The 24,909-nt window shown below is 32.0% G+C and overlaps 1 protein-coding gene across 1 annotated transcript; it reads right to left on the bottom strand.

The window, feature by feature from the left end:
* Nucleotides 1-17,121: 17,121 nt before the first annotated feature.
* Nucleotides 17,122-22,153, bottom strand: LOC140450845 (uncharacterized). The gene is made up of 3 exons (XM_072544538.1): nt 21,599-22,153; nt 20,794-21,537; nt 17,122-17,223 (listed from the first exon to the last, which is right to left on the bottom strand). Exons 1-3 carry the CDS (start codon nt 22,151-22,153, stop codon nt 17,122-17,124), a joined length of 1,401 nt encoding a protein of 466 aa, XP_072400639.1.
* Nucleotides 22,154-24,909: the final 2,756 nt, after the last annotated feature.

Below are 24,909 nucleotides of genomic sequence, written 5' to 3' on the forward strand. Positions count from 1 at the left end.
GTTATATAAAGGAGTCATCCAAAAATAGTTATGGCTATGGTTCCATAATTTCGGGTTAATTGTCTCTAGATGTTCCTCTTCCTTAGAGAGTTCATGCAGTTTGTCTAAAAGGATGTGATCTATCCTTAATGGTTTGAATTTAATCGCTGTTTGAATATCTATGGTCCTAATTTTGGGAAGGCATTAGCGGTTCCTCTGGGATGGTTGTCTTTGAATTTATGTAACTCTGGATTAGGGTTTTGAATTCACATCTGGGTGGAAGATTAATGAGATAAGTTCCTTTTAGTCTCAAAATTTTTGTTGTAGAACATCGAGTTATAATTTTGGCTGATTCGGGTAATATTCCTATATATTGGGCATCTGATAATCTTTGTATGATGACATCTCGAGTTTGGACGGGGGTGTATTGGCAAGAAGTTCATGGAAGATTTTATAAGATTTTACAAATTCTTGTATTACTCCATTTGTATATTCCGTACCATTATCGGCTACTATCATTGTTGAGAGTCCATAATGTGTTATAAAAATTAATAGGGCGTTGAGTACATTGATTGCATTTCCTCCATTTATTGGGTAGGGTTGTCCATACTTCGAAAATGCGTCTATTATGGTTATAAACCTCTGTCCAACAGCCTGGAATAAATCAATGTGAACTATTTCCAGTGGTTTAGTGGGAGTTGCTATAACCATAAATTTTTGTTTGGTAGGAAGTGTGTCGTATTTATTTTCTTGACATATATCGCAAAATTTTATGATATCTTCTATGTCATTCTTCATATTAGGCCAGTAAATCGGTTTTTTATTTGACTTTCTGTTTCAGCTATTCCTGTATGGTTCGTTTTTAGTTCATGATAGTTTTTTGATAATTTCTTTTTGTTGTTCTTCTAGGTTAACATCTTCCAATAAAATATTACATTTTACTAAGTCATATGCGTTGTGTTTAAAAGTTTTCCTGATAATTTCGCAAATTTCTGCAACGATTTCTTCTTCCGCTTCAAATAAAATTGCATACTTCTTTTTCGGCTTGAGGTGTTCTTTAACATTTTTTATGGTATCAGCTTTTAACTGATCTTTCGATAGCTGGATATGATAACGTCTTTTATTCGAAAAGGTTTGTATAATTGCTGGAGGTCGTGGATTGTAGTTCACGATTTCGACTATATATATATTTAGGGATTCTACAGTATTCACTGCCTAACCTCGCTCAACCGCTTCCATCTCTCTCTGTTGTTCCATTCTCCATCGTTTAGTCCTCTCTTATTCATGGCGTCGTCTACTTCGTTCCTCCAGGATTTTCGGGGTCGTCCTCTTTTCCTCCTTCCTATGGGGCTCCATTCGGTTATTCTCTTTATTTATCTGCTGTCGCTAGTTCTTCTTACATGTCCATACCACTTTAGTCTTCACCACGATTTCGACTATAATTTGGTTATTGTAGAAGTTAAATGGTTTTTCCGAAATAGGTATACCAAAATTGGGTTTTCTACTACTGTATGTATTGTTTCAGTTCCGTCTTTATCTATGTTTTGATCTTTGTTTTCAACAGTGTCTTCTGGGATGTTTTGTCTTCGTTTTTAACAGTGTCTTCTGGGTTGTTTTCTGGAATTAATTCTGTTGCTTTTTCTTCTACAATCTCGTCGATTATTCGACCTGCATCTAGATTATTAGTCGTTGACCATCCATCGTCTTCCATGTCTGCTGAATCATCAAATACTTCCTTAATTTGTGAATCGATGTCTTTAGTTTCCTTTGTCCGAAAGTGCGTCCGCATTTGTATTAGGTTTTTTTTTTGTTCTAATTCTTCTAATTTTAATCTCCAACGTACTAGTTTACAGTTGGGTTCCTTTAATGAAAGTAAATATTACAAGGGACGGTGTTTTGAAAGTATTTTAAATTTTCTTCCAAATGGGTAGGGTCGGAAATACTTAGTTGCCCACACCATTGCTAACATTTCCTTTTTTATTGTGGAGTACTTGGTTTCGGTTTCATTTAGTGTCCTGGAAGCAAAGGCAATTGGTTTATCACTGCCAACTGTTCCTTGGGAAAGTACTGCTCCGATAGCGAAGTTGCTGGCATCTGTTGTGAGGTAAACGGTTTGGAAAAATCTGGATATTGCAATAATGGCTCATTCATTAATAATTTACTGCACGTTTCAAAACATTCTATGCATCTATCTTTGCAACTTTTTTCAAGCATCTTGTTAGAGGTTTTGTGATTTTTGCGAAGTCTCGAATAAACTTTCTGTAACATCCCAGTAGTCCAAGATATCCTCTTATTTCGTTTGCTGTTTTCGGTATTGGATATTTTTCTATTGCTTCAATTTTTGCTGGATTCGGTTTTATTTCTTCTTGTGTGACTACATGTCCCAGAAAATTAATTTGCTTGTTTAAGAATTCGTATTTGTCGACTTGGATTTTTAGTCGGGCTTCTCTTAGTCGTTGAAATACTTTTTTGAGTTTTACTATGTGTTCCTGTAGTGATATTGAATATACTATTACGTCATCTATATAGACGAGGCATATTTCTTCTTGAAGTTCCTTCAATACGTTGTCTATCATAGGTTGGAACGTGAACGAAGCGTTCTTGAGTTCAAATTGTATTATTAAATATTCATAGTGTCCATTTTCTACATTTAATGCTGTTTTGGGAACGTCTTCTTTAGCCATCTCGATTTGGTGAAATCCACTCGCTAAGTCGAGGGTCGTAAAATATTGACATCTTCCCAATTTTTCCAAATTATCGCCAATGTGAGGAATTCTGTATCGATCGTCAATTAGCTTCTCGCTGACCTATCTATAATCTACCACTATCCTCCACTTTATTTTACTGGATAAATCTGGTTTCTTTGTCACAATCCAAATGGGCGAGGACCATGACGATTGGCTTGGTCGAATGATCCCTTGTTCTAACATTGAAGAGATTTGTTTCTTTACTTCTTCCTTTTGCAGATACGGATACCGGTATAATTTCGTATATACAGGCTCTTCATCTTTGGTTCTGATATGTTGTTTAACTTCGTTAGTAAAGATGAGAGAAGTGCCTGGTTGGTAAAATATATCAGAGAATTTTCGGCATAGGTGGCGAAATTGTTCCTCTTCTTCTTCGGTAAGATGTTCGGTTTTAATTAAGTCGTCCATATCTTCTACTCTGTAGTCTGGTCCAGAGGAGATTGTTTCCATGGAATATATATGGAAATCTTGAATGTCTATTTTCTTACTTTCGAGTATCTCCATAAAAAAAGATGAATAGAGTCTGACGTGAAGTTGGCAATTTCGGTCCAGACGAGATGGTTCTCGGCATTAGTAAGGGCTTCTCGTACTACAACGCCTTGCACTTTTTGGGTTGGAATAATGATGGTTCCTTTTTCTTCTTTGATAGGAATTTTGACTTGTGTAATAGAATTTGCTTCCAAATAAATGGAATAAAATTGTGTTTTATTTGTTTCGTAATATTTAATGCGGATTGTATCTGAATAAGAATCTGTATAAGAATCTTTTGTAACTAGAAGCGATTTGGGAAAGTTTAATTGGGCATCGAAGAGTTTTAGATTGTCAAGGCCAATAAGATCATCAAAAGTTTTGTGAAACTTAAAACAATAAAATTTCATTTTGCTGTCAGAATTAAATTCTGAAAATGTAGGAATTTCTTCACAATATTTCTAGGAAAAAATATTTTGAAAAATTGATGTGAACAAAGGGTTTATGTTTTATGTTACTTGGAAAATATGAAGAAGCTATTTCTGGATTAAGAAACGATTTTGTGGATCTTGTATCGATTAAAATTAGTAAAGAAGGTCTAAAAATTTCGATGTAGGGTAACTTCTTTTCGTCGGGAAATAAATGAAGTTCAATTACGTTTCGATTGCTTCTGGTGGGTCCTCTCGAAAATTTACGTTTTCTTCGTATTCGGTTGGTTGATTTTCGTATGTATCTTGTAGAAAATTGTCATATTCAGGTTTGTAGTAATCGTTGTAGTTGGCATTCTCTTCTTGTTCAATATACAATGCCACGAATGTCTTCGTGGCATTGTATATTGTAAAGTTCTTCTACGGTGAATTTTGGCTGTGCTCGGTAATTTGGTGTAAAATTTTGACGGCCTCTGGTTGTCTGTCTTGACTGTCCGGAGTTGGGTGCCTATAGATTTAACTGGTTCTTGTTCCCGAATGCTGGAGGAGTTAAATTTTGTCTAAATTGGTTGAAGTTTTGTTGCCGATGTGGTTGCTAAAACTAATTCTGCAGATAGAATTGTCTCATTGGTTGCTGCAATTGCAGAGTCGCAAAATTTGGCTGTTGATACAATGGTTTCTGGATAGGTACAGGCATCTGCTGTCTCTGAGGTTGGCATTCATGATAATTTTTGCTTCTTCCTGATGTTAAAGGTTGACTTATTTGATTTTTTTTGACGGTATCAAACATTATTTTCTTCCTGTACGTATTGTATTGTCGTGGCTAAACTTCCTGGACTCATTGTTCTGATAACAGGGCCCATTGGTTCTCGCAGGCCTGCTAAGAATGTTGGAAGAGCTTGTTGACGGAAAAGTTCTTGTTTGCTCTTTTTAATATCGGCATTTACGGTATATAATTCTAGGTAACTATTGATACAGCTTAAAGTCCCACAATCTTTTCATAAAAATACATAATAGATTCTGTTAAGCCTTGTCTTAAATTTACTAGGTCCCTTGTAAGTGAATTTTTGTCTCTCTGGTCTCCAAAATTTTGAATTATTGCGTTTTTTATTTCATACCAACTTTCGCATCCATATAAAGATATAACTTCCTTGGCTCGACTTGTTAATTTACTGATAGTACCATGAAGCAAAAATTTTTTGGATATTAGCTGCATTAAGTCTGTCATAATAATGGTTTAGAAGTATTGTAGAAACTTTAATAAATTCATGTAATTCATTTGGATTTTCGTCAAAATTTGGAAGAATGCATAAATTTTTAACGTCAAATTGTGGAACTGCCATATTTTAAAAATTTTCAATATATATAGTCAATAGTCAAATCAGTATAGCAAATTTTCAACAGTCAATATATAAATACATCAATCTTAATTTTTACTTATTTTCTATCTATTAATCTGAATCTGACTCTAAAGTCAATCTAAGGACTTAGAGGAGATGTTTTTAAATTATTCTAATCTTTCTGTTAATCTATTTAAATCTTTGTTTAATTTATCTTCTAATCTAGCTCTGATTCAATCTAAGGACTCAGAGGAGTCTGGTTTATTAAAAATCCTTTCAAAATTTAATCTTCTTAATTCTAAGTAATAATAAAAATCGCTTACAGGATAAAGACAAAGCCGATGTGCATTCCTTTGCTCCTGAAGGCTTCTAACTTCTAATTACCTAGGGTGAACTCTGCAGATGGTTTCCCTGGGGCTGGTTCTTGGAACAGTGGACAAACACTTAAAAGTGACGTGGATTTATAAAGACTCTTCCACTTCCGTACTGACTCTGCTCCAATTAGGAATGTTCTTGTTATTATTTATAAAATTATTTATTGTTGGGATTGTATGTTTGTATGTTGCGAGAGTTTGTTTTTGTTTTGACTACGTATCGAAATGTCTTCTAATAAAAAAGTAGGTTACCAGTACATATTAAACATTTCATATCTGTGTAAAAATTTAGTTCATGTGATAAGTTGATAACATATATGCATATAAGAAAGGAGCATAAGATATACTCAGTGTTTATATACATTTTATGTTTTTGTTCATGTAACTTATATGGCACGCTAGTCTTTTACGGTACGCAATGGTTAAATCTAAGTACAGCAATACTTTAACAAATTTTGTTACCGATTGACACTCCAAGATATTATAGATCTCATTGAGTAAAAACAATTTTGGGAGGATTTTAACAATGAAACAGTTGATCGGGTTTACCAAAGCAGGATTGCTGTCGATATTAGGTACGATCACAGTAATCACAGGGGTGTGTATTGTTACCACTACTATTCAATGCATACTCTGAAGAAATTATGAACCAATTAACAACATTAGATACGCGGACGATACTATCATAATAGCAGACAACCTCCAAGACCTCCAAAAGCTAAAGAAACAAAATCTCCAACAAGATAGTTGACTATGGAGAAGAATATGGATTATCAATAAACATTACCAAAATAAATTTATGAGGATATCAAAAGCCTGGCAATTACCGGTAAAACTTTAGAACAAGTTAAAAACTACAATTATTTTGGCACAATAATTAGTCAGACCAACGACATTATTCAACATAAATCAAAGTTCGAATAAAGAAAGCACGAACAAACTTCAATAAAATGAGAAAGGTACTTTGTGCAAGAGAACTGACATTAGACTTGAGAGTAAGGCTGGCAAGTTGTTATATTTTCTCGACTTTGCTTTACGGAAAAGAAACATGTACACTTAACGCGTCGACTACTAAAAAGTTGAAAGCATTTAAACTGTGGGTGTATAGAAGATTCCTGAAGATATCATGGATCGAACATGTAACAACCAACGATGTCATGAGAAAGGTCAACAAAATATTGTGAATTATCATGAAAATATTGTAAACTATCGATACACGAAAGCTGCAATACCTGGGGAATGTTATGGGCAATGAAAGATACAACATACTTGAAATAATTATACAAGGGAAAATCCAGGGCAAGAAAAGTGTAGAAAGGAGAAGAATCTCATGGTTACACAACTTGAGGGAATGGTACGGATGAGTATCAATCGAACTGTTCAGATCGGCAGCATCTAAGATGGCACGTAAAGAAGAAGAACAGTGATCAGTATGTTGAATATGTTCCAAAAAATAAAAGAAGACGTTTTGCTGGCAGTCAGGCGCAATTGAGCGCTGTGAAAACACAATGCGACAAATGAAATGTAGGGTTGTGTATTCAGTGCTTTAGTGACTTTCACATCTTTTCAAGATGTATTTGTTTAATTTAGTAGTATAGGAGACTACTGTGTCATATATGGTATATGGTGTAATATTGTTATTACCAGACAGGTATTTAAAATATTAATTATGTACAATATTTGGACACTCTTATTATAGAAAAAAAAAAATAAAAATTACAGCAAATTCCACAACTTTAAAATTCAGTACTTAATGGGTTAACACACTTATTATTAAACATAGCACTCGTATTTCATTTAGAACATGCGGGATGTTTTTAGCTACCAAGTTTTTTTTAGCACACAATGCACAAGAACCATTTCTGGTTCTGCCATCATCATAGGAATAACATCTGCAGCACAAGGTGTTATATTTTACATTGGTATACCATTGGATATCTGCAATTGATATCTTAGTCCATTCACCAATGTTTTTAAACAAGAAAACTATTGTTCTCCTACACCTATAAGGCCTTCTATTTTGACTGTAAGGATAAGTTGTAATATGCTATATCGATTTTCCCTCACTATATGTTTTAGGTAAGATATTTTCTGGTGCTTAACAGTATTTAGCAATTTTCTATCTTTATCTATATCTGGATTCATTTTGCATAATCTGTCCAAAGAACTGTAACTTTCGAGATTTGATGGTGGTCAGTACCATCAAATACGTTCAACAAAATAATGTACCTGAATTAACACACGAGATAGAAATCATTTTTCAGGAATTAGAGATAGCCATAAATTCGTACAGGAAGAAAATAATGTTTGATACCGTCAAAAAAAATCAAATAAGTCAACCTTTAACATCAGGAAGAAGCAAAAATTATCATGAATGCCAACCTCAGAGACAGCAGATGCCTGTACCTATCCAGAAACCATTGTATCAACAGCCAAATTTTGCGACTCTGCAATTGCAGCAACCAATGAGACAATTCTATCTGCAGAATTAGTTTTAGCAACCACATCGGCAACAAAACTTCAACCAATTTAGACAAAATTTAACTTCTCCAGCATTCGGGAACAAGAACCAGTTAAATCTATAGGCACCCAACTCCGGACAGTCAAGACAGACAACCAGAGGCCGTCAAAATTTTACACCAAATTACCGAGCACAGCCAAAATTCACCGTAGAAGAACTTTACAATATACAATGCCACGAAGACATTCGTGGCATTGTATATTGAACAAGAAGAGAATGCCAACTACAACGATTACTACAAACCTGAATATGACAATTTTCTACAAGATACATACGAAAATCAACCAACCGAATACGAAGAAAACGTAAATTTTCGAGAGGACCCACCAGAAGCAATCGAAACGTAATTGAACTTCATTTATTTCCCGACAAAAAGAAGTTACCCTACATCGAAATTTTTAGACCTTCTTTACTAATTTTAATCGATACAAGATCCACAAAATCGTTTCTTAATCCAGAAATAGCTTCTTCATATTTTCCAAGTAACATAAAACATAAACCCTTTGTTCACATCAATTTTTCAAAATATTTTTTCCCAAAAATATTGTGAAGAAATTCCTACATTTTCAGAATTTAATTCTGACAGCAAAATGAAATTTTATTGTTTTAAGTTTCACAAAACTTTTGATGATCTTATTGGCCTTGACAATCTAAAACTCTTCGATGCCCAATTAAACTTTCCCAAATCGCTTCTAGTTACAAAAGATTCTTATACAGATTCTTATTCAGATACAATCCGCATTAAATATTACGAAACAAATAAAACACAATTTTATTCCATTTATTTGGAAGCAAATTCTATTACACAAGTCAAAATTCCTATTAAAGAAGAAAAAGGAACCATCATTATTCCAACCCAAAAAGTGCAAGGCGTTGTAGTACGAGAAGCCCTTACTAATGCCGAGAACCATCTCGTCTGGACCGAAATTGCCAACTTCACGTCAGACTCTATTCATCTTTTTTTATGGAGATACTCGAAAGTAAGAAAATAGACATTCAAGATTTCCATATATATATTCCATGGAAACAATCTCCTCTGGACCAGACTACAGAGTAGAAGATATGGACGACTTAATTAAAACCGAACATCTTACCGAAGAAGAAGAGGAACAATTTCGCCACCTATGCCGAAAATTCTCTGATATATTTTACCAACCAGGCACTTCTCTCATCTTTACTAACGAAGTTAAACAACATATCAGAACCAAAGATGAAGAGCCTGTATATACGAAATTATACCGGTATCCGTATCTGCAAAAGGAAGAAGTAAAGAAATAAATCTCTTCAATGTTAGAACAAGGGATCATTTGACCAAGCCAATCGTCATGGTCCTCGCCCATTTGGATTGTGACAAAGAAACCAGATTTATCCAGTAAAATAAAGTGGAGGATAGTGGTAGATTATAGATAGGTCAGCGAGAAGCTAATTGACGATCGATACAGAATTCCTCACATTGGCGATAATTTGGAAAAATTGGGAAGATGTCAATATTTTACGACCCTCGACTTAGCGAGTGGATTTCACCAAATCGAGATGGCTAGAGAAGACGTTCCCAAAACAGCATTAAATGTGGAAAATGGACACTATGAATATTTAATAATACAATTTGAACTCAAGAACGCTTCGTTCACGTTCCAACCTATGATGGACAACGTATTGAAGGGACTTCAAGAAGAAATATGCCTCGTCTATATAGATGACGTAATAGTATATTCAATATCACTACAGGAACACATAGTAAAACTCAAAAAAGTATTTCAACGACTAAGAGAAGCCCGACTAAAAATCCAAGTCGACAAATACGAATTCTTAAACAAGCAAGTTAATTTTCTGGGACATGTAGTCACACAAGAAGAAATAAAACCGAATCCAGCAAAAATTGAAGCAATAGAAAAATATCCAATACCGAAAACAGCAAACGGAATAAGAGGATATCTTGGACTACTGGGATGTTACAGAAAGTTTATTCGAGACTTCGCAAAAATCACAAAACCTCTAACAAGATGCTTGAAAAAAGTTGCAAAGATAGATGCATAGAATGTTTTGAAACGTGCAGTAAATTATTAATGAATGAGCCATTATTGCAATATCCACATTTTTCCAAACCGTTTACCTCACAACAGATGCCAGCAACTTCGCTATCGGAGCAGTACTTTCCCAAGGAACAGTTGGCAGTGATAAACCAATTGCCTTTGCTTCCAGGACACTAAATGAAACCGAAACCAAGTACTCCACAATAAAAAAGGAAATGTTAGCAATGGTGTGGGCAACTAAGTATTTCCGACCCTACCTATTTGGAAGAAAATTTAAAATACTTTCAGAACACCGTCCCTTGTAATATTTACTTTCCCTAAAGGAACCCAACTGTAAACTAGTACGTTGGAGATTAAAATTAGAAGAATTAGAACAAAAAAAAACCTAATACAAATGCGGACGCACTGTCTCAAATCGAAATACACACAAAGGAAACTAAAGACATCGATTCACAAATTAAGGAAGTATTTGATGATTCAGCAGACATGGAAGACGATGGATGGTCAACGACTAATAATCTAGATTATTATCATAACTATTTTTGGATGACTCCTTTATATATCTTTATTACAATAATCTGCCTCTATATATGTTACAGGTATAAAACCAATAACAAAAAACCCAACTCTAGCGATGGAACTCCAGAAGAGGCCAACTCAACAGTTCTGTTCGTCCCTCACAAAACTTCTTCAGGGGATGGAGTAGTTACACTACACTGACCGCCACCATCCAGTGAATTCCACCACGTGGATTCAACACGGGGCTACCGCTTGAACACTCTGGACTAAATTGCAATTTTTTTTTATTGATTGATTTTTATTTATTGTATTGTTACTAAAATCTTTGTAACTCGAAAACAAAAGTTTTAATTGTAAGTTCAGTTTTTAAAAAAGTGTTTTCCAAGAACATTCATAATTCGCTTTAAGCGTTGTAAGTCACGATGAAAATATAGTTGTTTAGTATATCATATAATATGGCATCCTAGTACCCAATGGGTTTTAATGCTGTTAAAGCTAATTACAAAAAACATCAAATTGAAATTTTAACAGAAAGAGGTTCAAAGCAAGTAAGCAAAATAACTTCTAGGGAAGAAGGGCTTACTGGTCAATACCTTTATGATTTTCAGTGCAGCGGGAAATTAGCTTCCTACAGCAATGGTTTTTTCTCTGGTTCATTTTCGCAGCAGGGTGGTTAACAGTGCACCAAGGGGGACGTTAGGTTTATCAACAGTTTGGATGAATTAGGATACATTTCTGGATCTAATAAAGTATTTTATTAAGGGCAGTGGATCTTCAAAAGTAAACCCCTTCATTTTATTATATGATAATCACAAAAAAAGCTTTTGTTTATATATATATATATATATATATATATATATATATATATATATATATATATATATATATATATATGTATAAATATATATACATATATGTATATATATATATATATATATATATATATATATATATATATATATATATATAAAGATAAACTTGTATCTATGCACTGCTTGTAATACTATTTAAATGAGAATAAGCCACAATTAACAAAATGTTTGTATTTTGAGAACGATTTCCGAAGTGGAAATTGAAGCGTCAATAAACTTATTTTAACCTTTAATTGTGGCATATTTCCATTTAAATAGTAATTACTTTAAAATGCCACAAGAAAATAGCTTCAAAACAATATTCAGTGCTTGATTCTGGCTAAGGATAATAGAATTACTCTTTTCACCTTTCCGCTACACTCGATTTACAAATTACAACCGTTAGATATGGGATTTTCGGATCATTTTAATATGATATCATTTGACTGCAATGGTTTTGCGGAAGATGATTATTTAAGCAGCAAGGTGACTGGTAACCCTATTCATCTTATAACACATCAAACAAATATGGATTTTCCCTTAATCCCCAGAATGCACATCTAATTAAAACAATTGCGATGGTTGAAATTTCAGAAATCCCAATACAAATAAGTGAAAATAAGTTTAAGGCAGATCTATTGAAAATCCTATCAACAAAAGTGTTCACGCCTTTTGAGATGTTTCAGGAGAACACGTCTGAAAAAATGGAGATAAGAGAACAATTTGTAAAAAGAAAAGAAAAAATTGAAACAACAGAAGCCAAGATAACAGAAGCAAAAAACCGTTAGAAAAATTTGTGAGGACAGTGAAGAGAAAAAGAAACGAAGCAAATCACAATACCAAATAAAAATTTAGAGGACGAGTCTATTTTAGACCTCTCCACAGAAGATGACTATGCAGATATCTCAGATAAATTAGAGAAAGATGACTGTATAGAATTGATTTTACATGTATTAGATACACCACCAGAAGTTACGTCCCTGGATTATCCAATGTGTGACGACATATAGAAAGACTATATATACCAGTGTTTAATTAGATTAAGAGCTTTTTGTTTTTTAGTGGTTACCATACCTGTACGTTCTCAATAAATAAATTTTGTTACGAAAATAAATTTTTTAAAAATCTGTTTTCGGCTTTGACTTTCGTAACTGGCGCAGTCATTCGGATTTTTCAAAATTGTACAGTGTTCGTGTTAACCTTGCCGAATTTCGTGTGCAATTTTTCTTTTTAAAGATTAACGGAAAAGATCTACATTTCGGGTACGGTAACAGCCAAACGTCCAGGGCTAGGAACAAACATTGTCCACAACCCATTGGAGAAGCCAAGACCAGGAAGAAGGAACCAGCATCATCCAGAATCCTATTGGTGCAGACGGAAGAACAAAAATAGTCTGAAGTCTATAGAAAATGAAAATGTTCATGTAAGTGTTTACTATTTTACCAAAATCCATATTTTTACCTATATATTATATATTTTTTGATTCACTGTGGAGGACATTTTAGATAATTTAGTAAATTTATCATTTAACGAGATGGCTCAACCTAATTTTCAATTAATTAAATATCAAGCAGATAATATTCCTACTTTTGCTGGCAATCCGAAACAATTAAATAGATTTATTAAATCATGTGAAAGTTTTTTGAATAATCATAGCAATCGAGATGCAAATAATCCTATAAATGTTTGTCTTTTTGATACTGTTTTGAGTAAGTTAACTGACAAAGCAGCAGACCTTATTGCATCAAGAACAGAACTTGATTTTTGGGCAAAAATTAAAGATTCTCTTATAGTAACATTTTCTGCTCAGAGATCAATTGATTGTTTAATACAAGATATAATTTCAATGAAACCAAAAAGAAACGAAAATGCACAAAATTTTGGTTTAAGAATCCAGGATGCTAGAAGCATTCTTTGTTCAAAAATAAATATGTCTAATAACCAATTAAATGTAAAAATATTAAAAATTCAACAATATGAAGATCTTTGTCTTAAAACTTTTATAAATGGCCTTAATTATCACATGCAGTTAGTAGTCAGATTAAAGAATCCTGATTCAATAGAAAAAGCAATGGGTTTCGCTAAAGAAGAAGAAAATTTTATTACTTACAAAAATCGAAATAATAATACAAGACCCTCAAATTTTAATAATTCTCGATCCTATAATAATTCCAATAGAAATTTAAATAATAATTCACAACACTCTTCATTTTTAAATAGAAATAATTTTTCTCGAAATAATAATTTTTCGAATTATAATAATTTTGAAAATCGACATTCTTCCCAAAGTTCAAGTCAATACAGAAATAATAATTTTTTCGGAAATCCAAATTATAATTTTCAAAATCGTCAAAGTTTTTCGAACAATGGTTTTAATAATAATAATGGTAACCAATTTCAAAGACAATTTCCAAATATACCTAGATATCAGCCATCTATTCCTACCCAAAATCAAAGCAGAAATTCAATGCGACCTGAGCCAATGGATACAAGTTCCAATAACTTTAGTTTACGAAGTAATTTTAGAAATGATAGACGTTCTCCAAATAATTTATTTCATCATAAAATAACGAGTTATAATGACATAAGAGAACGACATAATAATAATTTAAGATACAATGATAGAAATTATAATACTTATGATGTAAGATATAATAAAAATAAAAAAAGAAGATATAACGATAATAGAAGAATATATAATAATAATGATAGAATATATAATGGGAATAAAAGAAGAATGTACAGAAGATATTATAACAATAAAAGAAGAATATATACAAGATATAATGAAAGAAAAATATATAACAATGAAACATTTCCAGTTCATACTTTAAGAAACTCAGATTTAATCATTTTGACGACGAAGAATACCAAGCCATAAGTAAATTATGTCATAAAAAGACAGATATTTTTTATAGAGACGAAACACTTCTTAGTTTTACGAATGAAATAAAGCATAAAATAGATTTAGTTAATGATACTCCGGTTTACACGAGAAATTATAGATATCCGGAAGTTTATAAAAAAGAAGTTAGTAGACAAATAAATGACATGTTAAAAAATGGAATAATAAAAGATTCAAACTCGCCTTTTAATTCACCCATCTGGGTAATAGAGAAGAAAATGGATGCAAGTAACCAAAAGAAATATAGAATAGTTATAGATTACCGCAAACTGAATGAAAATACAATAGAAAATAAATTTCCCTTGCCATTAATATATAATATTCTAGATGGTCTAGGAAGAGCTCAATATTTTACTACTTTAGATTTAGTAAATGGTTTCCACCAGATAGAAATGGAACCAGCCGATGTATCGAAAACAGCATTTTCCACAGAGACAGGACATTATGAATTTTTACGTATGCCGTTTGGATTGAAAAATGTCCCAGCTACTTTTCAGAAAGTTATTAATAATGTATTAAGAGGATATCAGAATGAAATATGCTATATATATTTAGATGATATAATTGTTTTTTCCTCATCCTTGCAAGAACATGTTAAAAGACTGAAAGCAATTTTTGAAAGACTAAGAAAATCTAATTTCAAAATACAGCTAGATAAATCAGAATTTTTACGAACAGAAGTGGCATATTTAGGTCATGTTATAACCAAAGACGGAGTACGACCAAATCCAGAAAAAATAAATGCAGGCAAAAACTTTCCTATTCCTACTACACAAAAAGAAATAAAGTCATTTTTAGGATTAGCAGGATATTACAGAAGATTTATCCAAAATTTCGTCAAAATAGCTAAACCTTTAACTATGTGTCTAAAGAAACATGCAAAAGTTATACACACTCCAGAATTTAAGAAATCTTTTTATCATCTTAAAGAACTTTTAATTAATGCCCCTATTTCAAAATATCCAGATTTTTTAAAACCATTTATATTAACTACAGATGCTTCAAATATAGCCTCAGGTGCAATTTTGTCAAAAGGAAAAGTCTCAAATGATTTACCCGTAGCGTATGCCTCAAGAACTCTTAATCAAACAGAGCAAAAATATTTTACGATAGAAAAAAAACTTTTAGCAATTGTATGGGCTTGTAAAACATTTAGACCTTATTTATACGGCAGATCTTTTGAAATTTTATGCGACCATAGACCCATAATATGGTTATTTAATTTAAAGGAACCCAACTCCAAATTATTACGATGGAGATTAAAATTAGAAGAATTTAACTATACTATAAAGTATAAACCTGGTAAAACGAATATTGCCGATTCTTTAAGTCGAATAAATATTAATGCAATTGAAACAGAATCAAATATAAATAATCCCGGTGACATAGATTTTGATATCGACCAATTTTTAGCTGAATTTAACCCAGACATAGTTGATGAAAATGTAATAAATGAAACTTTGCAAATTCTTGATAACAATGAGGTTACAGAAAACCCACAAGTAAATAAAATTATATCAACAGGAAATAAGAACAATAAAAACGTTGAAATGAATAACTCATACACAGATACAGCCCATAGTGCTGAATCTTCAAATGAAAATAGAGTCTCATTGTTAGATGAAATAATAAACAATAAAGCCTATCAACTTATCGTTAAGAGAGCGCCTTTTGCAAATTATTTAAAACGCGAATGCAAGAATTTTGAAGAACATATAATAATAAGAGCTACTATTTCAGCTGACGAAGAAAGTTTGCCCCAATTCCTAAAAGAAAATGCGTGCAAAAATACTTTATATATTTATTTCTTATCTCAAGAATTAAGACCAATATTTCAGAATGTATGGCGTAAATATTTTACAAAATTAAAATTGATTGAATGTACAAAATTAGTTAACAATGTTTTACCAGAAGAAAATAATCAACTAATAAAATATTAGCACGACGGCAAAACGAATCATCTAGGAATTTCAGAGACTTTTAGAGCTTTAAAAATAAATTACTACTGGAAATCAATGAAAAAAGATATAGAAAAATATATAAACGAATGTGAGATATGCCAAAGATCAAAATATAATAGAAATCCACATAAAGAACCTTTAATATTAACCCACACACCCTTCAAGCCTTTTGAGATAATACATATAGATACTTATAAAGTTGGCAATCAAAGATTTTTAACAATTATAGATAAATTTTTAAAATATGGCTAAGCGTTACAATATTTTGGCACAGCGATATTAGCGTGTCAACAATTAGTACATTTTCTTTTCATTTTTCGGAATACCGAAACAAATTGTTGCAGATAGTGGCAAAGAATTTAAAAATGAGGTTGTAGACGAATTACTAAAAACGCATCAAATAAAAATACATTTTACTACTCCATATTATCACGAATCTAATTCTCCGGTAGAAAGATTTCATTCTACCTTAACTGAGCACTTAAGATTACTAAAAGAAAAAGATAAAGATTCAGATAATATTTCCATTATGCCTTATGCTCTTATTGCCTATAATAGTACTATACACTCAGCAACTGGCCATACACCTTTCGAATTAGTATCGTGACATACAGACAGTAAAGATCCCATGAGACTTATTCCAGCACAAGCTTATACTCAATATGTTAATGCACATCAAAATAATACTCAAGCTCTATATACAAGTATACAAGAAGAAAATCAAAAACTTAAAGATAATATAATTGGAAAAAGAAATAAAGATAGAAACTCAAAAGATCCTCGTTTAGGATCACAAGTTTATAGAGAAACAGAAACTCGCGGAGGAAAATTAAGTAGAAAATATACTGGACCTTATATACTTACACAAATATTAGAAAATGGGAAAATAGAAATTGAAAATCCCAAGAATAAAAAGAAAATAATATTCCACATAAACGAAACTAAAATAATGCCTAATATTTCAGATTTATCGTCGGAATCTTCGGAGCAGTCAACTATATCAACGCAAGAGACAACTTAGTCAAGTTTGAAGATGTAACTACATATTCAGGACTTCTACCTTTTAGATTAGGTACCTCCAAAATAATTTCTACACACTGGACATTTATACAAATTTACAATTTAACTTCTGTCATACAAGAATTTTATTTATTGAAAAATGAAGCTCAAAGACTACACACAAGTTTCAAAAATCAAACAAGTTATTATCCAGAATTAGAAAACTCATTTATCCCTTTAATTACGTTACAAAGTAAAATAGAAGAAATAAAGCAATTAAAAGATAATCAAAGTAACTTAAAAGTAAATTCCCTAAGACAAATATCTTTATTGCAAGATTTTATAAATACTTTTAATAATGCTATAAATAATATTTCACATAATCAATTGATTTTGAAATCAAAAATTGAAGCTATAGAGAATAAATTAGCTTTATTTGAAAAAAGTATGTATACACATATTTAGTCATTTATAGTGATAAATAAAATTACTTTACTTCATCAAACAATTTATGATATTTTTATCTCATTTGCCAAAATAAATACCTTGCACAATTCTATAGTAAATCCAATTGAACTTTTAAATGAAATAAAGAAAGCAAAATCTCAGACAAAGTCAAAATTAATGCCTTTTGATTCTACACTAGGAAAAATAATTCAGTATGAAAAAATAATAGTAAATATTAAGAGCTATTCAGTAAATTCTATAATTACATTTGTATTAGAGATTCCAATAATTGAATCGGAAATATATGATTATTACCAACTATTCCCTATTCCTATTCCTATGAATAACTCAAATTATCTTATTCATTTACCTTACAAACCTTTCCTTGCACTTAATGAATTTAGCTATATCTACATGGAAGATATATGCATAGAAATAGACTCAGAAGAGTACATTTGTAAAGGAAGTAATAAATTAACGATAACCGAAGGAGCCCCTTGTGCAGTCCAATTAATAAATTTCAAGAAAAAGGCATTGTCATGTGAATATTTCGAAGTAAAGATAAAGAAGATAGAATCGACACGAATCAGCGACGGAAAATGGATAGTTACAGTTCCAGAAGAAGAATTAGCAATTATCGAGTGCCCAAATTCAAAAGAAAATTTACCAATACATGGAAGCTACGTTTTAGAATCAGTTCCTGAATGTACTGTGAAAATCAAGAATGAAGTCTTCCAAACAGAAAAAATTAGTAAAAGTCACTTTGCTCATATAAATCTTCCAAAAGTTATTCCTTCTATTTATATTTTTCAAAATGAAAGTTCATTGACCTTAGAAAGACTAAAGATATTTTAGAAAAGTTAAACAATAATAATTCAATTTATTTTAAGCAAACAAGTTTTTGGACAATCTGTATATATATAATTATTTTCATTTTAATTTTATATTATTTAACTAAATATTGTAAAACTGTGCGTCAAAGAAAACAAGAAGAAAGAGAACAAGAAGAAACCCAAGAATTCATTGTGTAAAGAAGCACACCCCAAGAATATGCTTCTTTCTAAGGGAGGAGGAGTTACGTCCCTGGGTTATCCAATGTGTGACGACATATAGAAAGACTATATACACCAGTGTTTAATTAGATTAAGAGCTTTTTGTTTTGTAGTTGTTACCATACCTGTACGTTCTCAATAAATAAATTTTGTTACGAAAATAAATTTTTTAAAAAACCGTTTTCGGCTTTGACTTTCGTAACTCAGAGAGCAATGACTCCGTATTAGTTTAATTTGAAACAAAATAATCCAATATTTACTATGTAGGTAAAGTTATAAGTTTTCTACGCAAACTATTTAACCAAGAGTAGTTTGTGCACCCACGAGTTCCTGATCTTTCCCTGCACCCAAACGCAAATAGTAAGGCCATTTTACCTTAACCAAACGTTTTTGGTCAAACGAAAAGTCAAAATTCAAATTTGACTTTTAAAGCAAATTTTTGATTTATATATTTATGATGAGTTTAATGTATTGCAATTATTTGAGCAGTTATAAGTTTAATTTTTTTAGTTAAGGTAATTTAGTTAAAATTTGCCTTTAGCAAATGTGTATGTTCAGTGACCCTTTAATTATTTTTATTGAAATATAAACATGCAACTTTTGTTATTTACTCTTTGTATTTCTTAGTACATTCCAAAATATGGTTATAACTTTTGTGACAGTGTTAATTTTCTACCTGTATGACTTATGGCACCATTGCCTCACTCTTGGGCTCATCATGTCTCAACTATTGTTAGTTTAAACTACTGTTAAATATCACATAAGGCTTAGTTCATTATACGTAAATAATTGATGGAATTTTGTCAATAAAAACATAATCGTCCCACTGTTGGAAACTTTACCCTACACATGCGCAGTAATATTAAGTTTCTTGTTCTTCTTCAAGCGCCCTCTCCGCTACGGAGTTTGGCAATCATCATTGCTATTCGTATCTTTGAAGCTGTTGCTCTAAATAATTGGTTAGATGTGCACTGGAACCAGTCTCTTAAATTGCGCAGCCAAGATATACGTCGTCTCCCCATGCTTCGTTTGTCCTGAATCTTTCTTTGGATAATTAACTAGAGCAATCGGTACTTTTTCCCCTTTCATCACATGACCAAAATATTCCAACTTTCTTCTCTTGATGGTGATCATCATTCTTCGAAGAACTTCACTATTTGTTACTTTGTCTGTCCAAAGTATTTTCAAAATTCTTCTGTATATCCACATTTCGAAGGCCTCTAGTTTATCAATATTGCTCTTGTTTAAAGTCCAAGTCTCTACTCCGTACAGCAGTATCGAGAAGATGTAGCATCTAACCAATCTCATTTTCAGGTTTAAGTTAATGTCGTGACTTCCTAGAATGTCCTTCATATTAACAAAAGCAGCGCGAGCTTTTCCAATTCTAGTTTTTATTTCTTCTGTGATGTCATTGTTGTAATTAACGCTTGTTCCCAAATATTTATATTTATGAACCCGTTCGATTTCGTTATTGTGAGTGTACAGGTTTGCATTCAATCTTTGTTTTTTTGAAATAATCATGAATTTTGTCTTCTTGACGTTCATTGTTAACCCTTTCTCTTCACTAGCTGTGACTACCTTGTTTAAAATGGCTTGCAGGTCTTCTACTGTCTCCGTCATTAAAACCGTATCATCTGCGTATCTAATATTATTAATTGGTTGGCCGTTAACTTTTATCCCAATCTCTTCTTCCTCCAATGCTTTCTTCATAATTTCTTCCGAATAGAGATTAAATAGCATTGGTGACAGCACACATCCTTGTCTAACTCCTTTTTTAATTTGAATTTTATTTGTTGCGCTATTTTCGATGCGTGCGACTGCCTTCTGATTATAATACACGGTAGATATTATTCTTATATCGCGAGTGTCTAACTGTTTAGCTTCCAAGATCTCTAAAAGTTGGTCATGCTTGACGTTATCAAACACCTTGTTGTAATCAATAAAACAAGCAAATACATCTTGATTCACATCCAAACACCTTTGTGTCAGGATCTTAAAAGCAAATAATGCTTCGCGAGTTCCATATAACTTCCGGAATCCAAACTGAGTTTCTCCGATATCTTCTTCCAATTTTCTGTAAATTCTATTGTAAATTATTTTGCGGAACATTTTTAAGGTGTGGCTCATCAGACTGATCGTGCGATGATCACTGCACTGCTTAGCATGTGCCTTCTTGGGTAGAGGGACAAACGTTGATCTTAGCCATTCTTCAGGACTGTTTTCTGACTGACTGCTGTTTTCATAAATCTTGTTAAATAAGTCTACTAACAAGTGGATTCGATCTTCGTCTATCAACTTCAGTATATCCTCTGGTAGCTCGTCTGGTCCTAGAGCTTTGCTATTCTTTGATGACTTCACCGCTTGCATTACTTCTTCTTTGCTTATTTCTGGACCTGTCTCCTCTGGAAAATTATCACAAAGAGGCTGCCTTTGATCGTCAAACAGTTCTTCTATGTATGTCTGCCAATGCTTTAGTTTCTCCTCTGTTTCCATTATCATGTTCCCTTGTTGGCCTGTAAGTACTGTCTTCTTCCTGTTTCTATTGTTGATAATTTCTTTAACTTTTTTGTGAAGATAGAACGAATCATATTTGGATTCCAAGTTTTCAATATCCTTACATTTGTCTAGTAACCATTGTTTTTTAGCATCGCGGATTTTTCTTTTGATCTCAGTGTTAATTTGCTTATAATGTTCTTCATTTTTGCCTTTCACTAGTCTTCGAGAAATCATCAATAACAAAATTTCGTCACTCATCCATTCTGTCTGTTTTTTTGGTTTTTCTCTCTTCAGAATATTTTTAGCGGGATCTAGCACGTTCTTTTTAATAACGGCCCAGTGGTTATTAATGTCAAGTTCTGGTATCTTCTCTGTCTTTTCAAGTTTTTCAAGATTGGCCTGAATGCTTGTTTCTACCTGATGTTTAATTGTTTTATCATTTAATATTTATTACTAGTTTGGGCTTAGGTGTTTGTACTCTTTTAAATTTTATTTGGAATTGTGCCACTACTGGATTGTAGTCTGACCCTATATCTGTTCCTGGATACGTTTTCACAGATTTAGTTGTGTTTTTATATCTGTTGTTTATGGTTATATAATGTATTTGATTTCGTATAATATGGTCTTTAGTGTCTCCAGGAGATTTCCACGTATATACTAGTCTTCTTGGTAGTTGATAAAATGTGTTTTTAATTATAAAATTATTTTCCTGGCAAAATTGCAACAGCCGATCGCCTCTTTCATTTCTTTGGCCGAGACTATATTTTCCAATCCATTTGCAACATTCTCTTTTCCCAGTTTTCACATTCCAATCTCCCATTATTATTGTAATGTCTCTAGACTTAACAACTTTCAGTGTTTGTTCAATGATTTTATAAAATTCTTCTGTGTCTTCTTCGCTACTCTCCACTGTAGGAGCATATATTTGAACTATATTTAGTTTTTCCTGAATGGTTGACAATTGTAGAAATATAACTCTATCTGACACTGGTACAAAGTTTATAATCGACTTACTTATTTCCTTGGTGACCATTATTGCCACTCCATTACTATGATGATTGTCATTTCGTCCTGAAAAATATATGGTACCGTTTGGGGTGACGCATTGACCTGCATTTGTCTGACTTCGCTGAGTCCTAAAATACTGATCTGTAACCGACACATTTCTTAACTAGCATTGTGTAGTTTTCCAGCTATTAAGTTTAACCAACGTAAACGTATTTACAAAAGAATTTCAATTGTTTTTATGCCGAATTTACATCACGAATTTGTATAGGCCGTTCATAGTTCGTTTTACCTTTTTTTATTTATTATATCGACAACATACGTTTAACATCAACGTTTTTTATAACCAGTCCAACAACTTAGATGGAAGTAGGTGAGAGTTACAAACAAACAAGATTGCATACAATTTTAAAAAAATGGTACAACCCTCTAAACCCGATTTTAAAACGAGTATTTATCATTTACCAACTAATATTAAACACACCATATTGTATAAAAAATCGCTTTCTATACATACTTTTTGTTTAGCCTTCACATTTTGCTCTATGCGTATTAACCGTTATCTCGCATAAAAACTACTCTACTCTTTGATCTCTTATAACATTGGCCGTTTTTTACAAAAAAAAGTTTCTAATAAACTAATGCTTGCAATTCAGTACAGTTCAGTTTGAATGGAATAATAGTTAAAAAAAATTTTCTATCCTTTGAATTTTCTACTCAAAAGCTTTTTACTGACATGTATTTTATCCTAAAATGAATTAAATCAGCGCTTTCGCAGAAACAGTCTTCCTGGGATTAATATATTAAATATTGATACCCGCTAATGGTACAAAGTACAAAATTTAATCAATACAGTCAAATAATTTATTAGAAGATGTATAAAAATTAAGGATAGAGAGCTATTTGCTCTCTTCTGTTTAGGTACACCATAATAAATTAGTAATTATTAATTAATATAATTAATAATAATAATATATACATTAAATGTGTTTGTGAATTACTTCTTTCACCCTTTCGCTGTACAAGCTCAATATATTCTCAAATTTTTGTCGTGCTCTCAGTGCGCTGGCAGCCAGATTATTGGGGACACTGCACGTATTTTTGTATTTTCTTCTTTTAATTGTTTTTGACCAAAAAAAATAGTGTTCATATCCGTAATTTCTTCTAGTATGACTATTACAATTGTTTATAAGTGGCAAAGCTAGCATACTGTCGATGTATGAAATAATAATTGCTGTTACATCTCAGTTTTGCAATCTACTATTTTCGCAGTGACGTTTAAAAATATTTGTTTTTATAGGTTTTCGTGTCCGATATATTTAAAAGGTTATTAATATTTACTATTTATTATATCTTCATTTTTGCGATATTTCATGACACAGTTTTATTTCAAAAAAAAATTTTTTACATCAAAATTATTCTTTTGGCATGAATATAATTGCAGACTTGCCTTCAGGGAAAATTGGAGAAATCAAGATGTTATTACGGCACTACACATAGCAACTATTACAGGTGTTTCTTAAGTCTGTAGGTTATCGAATAAAAATAAAAATGGATTAACACATAGAGTGCCACCATGAAAAAGAAAACATCACGTCCCATGACCCACTTTTTTTTTCGTAAATGATGTTTTTTATACCGTCTATAAACACGTATAGGTAATCATTGTTGGAAAAATATGTCTCTTTGATAATATTAATTTTTTTTTGGTGGATAACGGGTATCCATCATGGCCAAAACTGATAAATGTTTATTATGAATCCATGATGGACAAGCGGTATGCACCAATGATTTCAGATTATTCGAGTGAGTGACAACGCTGCAATCACGTGCAGAAGAGCTATTCGGCATTGGGAATGCGTTCTGTTAGTTTCCAGTTAACTTTCAGTTGTGAAGTTTAAAAAAGTGTTGATAATATCTTATGAAAAAGAATAGAAGCGTCTCAATAAAATGTGGAATGATTTTTTTTTTTCAAAAGAATCAGATTTTTCGGCGAGTTGTATAAAACCAGTAGCAAAAATAAATTATCATTGGAAGATTCTGATGTTGTCATAAATAAATGAGGCTAGAGCTACACTTTCTACTTCTAAAGTATCGACCACTTTTACTGTACCGTCAACATCTCGTGTACGTAATACTTTGAATGACACTATTGAGTATGTTATTACCAAACATGCATCTGCATTTGATACTTTCGATAGCACTAGTAACCATTCAATAATTACCGAAAATGTATGTGATAAAACCAAAATTTTTGGGTGGGGTTTTACGAAATTTTACATTTATTTCTAATTCTGGTATTGCAATGTCCTCATATGACAACTATGACAAGTCGTCGTATTATTTCTATAAACTTTTTATTTCGGACGAGCAAATTAGTTTTTTATTAATGAAACCAATCGATATACTTTACAACAACAAGGAAAAACACACAAAATTAAAGCTAGAATTCATCGGTGGATGGATACAAACGCCAAATAAATGAAAAAATTAATAGCAATCATACAAATGTTTCATCTTCAGTTATGGCACGAAATAGGTTCCAAACACTATTAAAAATTTGACATTTCGAAAATAATAAGCCGCAGACCAAAATGATAAATTTTTCAAGATCAGTGAGCTATTAAAAAAAACTCAACCAATCGTTTCAAGCTCAAGTTGTCCCTGGAGAATTTATTTAAATAGATGAAACTTTGGTGCCATTCAAGGAGAGCTTGACATTTAAACAATACATCTAAAACAATCGTCACAAATTTGGCTTCAAATTGTTCAAAGTATGTCTGA

Source organism: Diabrotica undecimpunctata, chromosome 1 (genome assembly GCF_040954645.1).
Source record: "Diabrotica undecimpunctata isolate CICGRU chromosome 1, icDiaUnde3, whole genome shotgun sequence".
Taxonomy (NCBI): domain Eukaryota; kingdom Metazoa; phylum Arthropoda; class Insecta; order Coleoptera; family Chrysomelidae; genus Diabrotica; species Diabrotica undecimpunctata.